Below are 3,255 nucleotides of genomic sequence, written 5' to 3'. Positions count from 1 at the left end.
CTCCTCCCCTCCCCCTCCCCCCCTCCTCCTCCTCCCCCTCCCCCCCTCCTCCTCCTCCTCCTCCCCTCCTCCCCTCCTCCCCTCCTCCTCCCCCTCCTCCCCCTCCTCCTCCCCTCCCCCCCCCTCCTCCTCCCCTCCCCCCTCCTCCCCCCCTCTCCTCCCCCCCTCCCCTCCCCCCCTCCCTCCCCTCCCTCCCCTCCCCCCCTCCCCCCTGCAGCTCCCACGCAGGTCCTGGAGCCCGTGGCGCTGGCTGGCATTGTGTCCTGCGTGCTGAGCGTCCTCTGCGGGGGCCTCAACCTGCTGCGGGGCGTCCATGCCATAGAGAGCATACTACAGGTACGACTCTGTCTCTCTCTCTCTCTGTCTCTCTCTCTCTGTCTCTCTCTCTCTGTCTCTCTCTTTCTCTGTCTCTCTCTGTTTCTCTCTCTCTCTCTCTCTGTCTCTCTCTCTCTGTCTTTGTCTCTCTCTGGCTCTCTGGCTCTCTCTCTCTGTCTCTCTCTGTCTCTCTGGCTCTCTCTCTCTGTCTCTCTCTGTCTCTCTCTGTCACTCTCTGTCTCTCTTTCTCTTTCTGTCTGTGTCCCTCTCTCTATATTCCTCTCTATGTCTCCCCCCCTCTCCCTCCCCCCCTCCTCCCTCCTCATATGTCGTTTGGGCAATGTGACAATTCAAGCTTTCCAAAAGCTCCATAACGGTTGTAATGATCGTGGGGCGGCTGTGGCGCGGTTCGAACCCCCGGCTGGCCACATGTCGAAGTGTCCTCCCAACGAGCAGGCCGGCGCCTTGCATGGTAGCTTGCCGCCATTGGTGTGTGTGTGAATGGGTGAATGAGAGGCCACTGTAAAGCGCTTTGGAATAACGTGCTATATAAGTCAGTCCGTTTACCATTTAATCATCGTTGTTTAATCCCTAGCGATCTGGGGAATGAATAGTTCATTTACGAACGCTGTTTCTTTGTCCAGAAAAAGCGCTTTTCTATAATGGAGTGTCCCACCTGAATTGGTTTTGTAATGATTTGAATATTGCAGCATGTTGACGCTGCCTAGGATGGACTGACCGGGTTCCCCCGCTCTGTCTCTGGTGACGTAAAGCACAACAGCTAACGTTCCACACTGAAAGTCCATTTCCGAGGGTTATTATTATGTTATTATCAGGGAGAATGTTGTTTGGAACTTGGAACTGAATTATTTCGCCACTATGGCCAGAGGTGGTGGAAGATATCCAACAAAATGTCCGACCCATAGAGACACGTAATCACTTGTATTCCAGATGCTATTAATAGGTCAGTGTCTGAGTGAGTTAGCCATCTTTGCTGCTCTGCGCAGATTTCATCAGAACCCCCCTTGTGGGACTGTACTGTACTGCAAACCTGCTGTGCTAAAGTGACCTCCAATTAATTCCTCTCATTTCCTTCCTTGTTTCCAAAGAACGACGATGAAGATTTTAATTACGTGATTGCCTTTTTCCTGGGCACGGCAGCCTGCCTGTATCAGGTACGTGATCTACGCTACAGTAGAGAGCTGCTTGTCTGCTTGTCTGCTTGTCTGTCTGTCTGTCACCAGCTGTTAGCGACGAACAGACCCACACTTTAGGGCCCAGCAGGCTGGTGGTCTGATTGCAGGGATGGGATATGGAGGTATATATATATATATGATATGGTCGCTATATATATATATATATATATATGAGAGGATATGGTAGCAAGGTGTTTCTCGTCTGTGGTTTTCACATCAGTGTTTTCTTTATTGAGTGTTTATTGAGTCCATGGCAGACCCTAACCCTAACCCTAACCCTAACCCTGGTCATATGTAAGAACACCTTTATTGGACTGATTTGAAACAATGATCGATACTCTCGGTCAAATGTTTGGGTTAACTCTAGATAAAAAAAACTGTCCTTGAATCAGTCTATTTCAGTCTATTTAGGGACAGACACTGAAAATGAAAAGCTAACGTTGTTATGGTAATGCATCTGGCTGGTTGACATTTCAATATATCAATGTTACATCTGTCCCTCCTCAAATCAACACATAAAGAAAGAAAGTAAAAAAAAAACATTAGGATATTGTCACCTTCTTAAAATAATGGCTTTTGATGTCACTTTTGAGGAAAATTATGTTTTTGCCTAAATATCATAGCCTATATTCTATATTTGGTTCAGTTTATTCTGTTTTTTCTCAAAACCTGAAGATATGACTTACGCCATTATTTTAAGAAAGTGACGATATATTTGTGTCCTGCAAAAGTGAGGCAAAAGTCCAACATTGACCAGAGTTCTCCTGGCCCTCCTCCAGGGTATCCGCGGTGTCTTGAAAAGTATTACAAGTTGATAAATCAATTTTGGGAAAATCAAGACCCTTAATAAGTATTAAAAAGTCTCATCACGATTTTATGAGGTCTTGAATTTTGTAGGTATTTTTCTGAATTAGACTCTGTCCAAAGAGTTTGAGTCCTAAAAACTTTTAGTAAAAGTTCGTGAATTTATTAGTTTTATTAAAAAACAAAGATGAACCGGAAATTGTGTTGTATGATAGTGGTCTAGTCTATTGCAAACTAAAACTGTTAAGTTAAAGGTGTCACTGATGTAAACGGTTACAGCTCCAAGTGGCGGTGAGGTCTGGAAAAATATTGACAAGGTCTTTAAAACGTCTTAGAAAGGTATTGAAATTAACCTCAAGATTCCTGTATATACCCTGTCCTCCTCCTCGCCCCTGTGCTACAGTGTTACCTGTTTGCCTACTTCTCCGTGTGGAGGAACAGCAAGTCCTGCCTGGCCTTCGCCCTCATCTGCCTCTGCAACATGTACCTGTACGAGCTGCGCAACGTGTGGCAGATCCTGTTCCACGTGACGGCCGGCGCCTTCATGACTCTGCAGATCCAACAGCGCCAGCCGCAGGGGAAAGCCCCCGACTACAACGTCTGACACACGGGGGGAAACAGAACAACAAGCCACCGTTGGACTACAGCCTCAAAAACTACAAACACCCACGATCCACTGCTGTGTTGTTCTGAGGAAGTGTGGCCCGCCCAAGATGCAGGGAGGGAACAGAGCCACCGTTTGACCCTTGACCCCCTGCACTCTGGTCCCTCCTCCTCTCTCCACCACACGCTGCTCTGTGGACCAAACAGAGCCTGAACACCACTAGACCCAGACGGACTGCGCTGAGTCTAATCCTCTAGCATGACCTCCCAAGTAGTGAGGTAGCTGTCACCTCCAGACCCAGCAGAGTCACCTCCAGACCCAGCACACAGTGTTGTC

At 48.0% G+C, this 3,255-nt stretch overlaps 1 protein-coding gene across 1 annotated transcript in view; it reads left to right on the top strand.

The window, feature by feature from the left end:
• Positions 1 to 2,919, top strand: part of LOC308175111 (vesicle-trafficking protein SEC22a-like) — a gene marked incomplete at its 3' end in the record, with an annotated part of 13,283 nt that extends 10,364 nt beyond the window's left edge. Inside the window, exons 5-7 of the mRNA XM_080550831.1 lie at positions 218 to 336; positions 1,425 to 1,490; positions 2,719 to 2,919. Coding sequence (XP_080406957.1) covers positions 218 to 336; positions 1,425 to 1,490; positions 2,719 to 2,919 — 386 coding nt within the window. The remainder of the gene's footprint in view (positions 1 to 217; positions 337 to 1,424; positions 1,491 to 2,718) is intronic.
• Positions 2,920 to 3,255: the final 336 nt, after the last annotated feature.

The sequence above is a fragment of the Nansenia antarctica genome, assembly GCF_963989245.1.
Source record: "Nansenia antarctica genome assembly, contig: SCAFFOLD_357, whole genome shotgun sequence".
In the NCBI taxonomy this organism is placed as follows: domain Eukaryota; kingdom Metazoa; phylum Chordata; class Actinopteri; order Argentiniformes; family Microstomatidae; genus Nansenia; species Nansenia antarctica.
The sequence above is the reverse complement of the archived record's forward strand: the minus strand, read 5'-3'. Positions and strand labels throughout refer to the sequence as shown.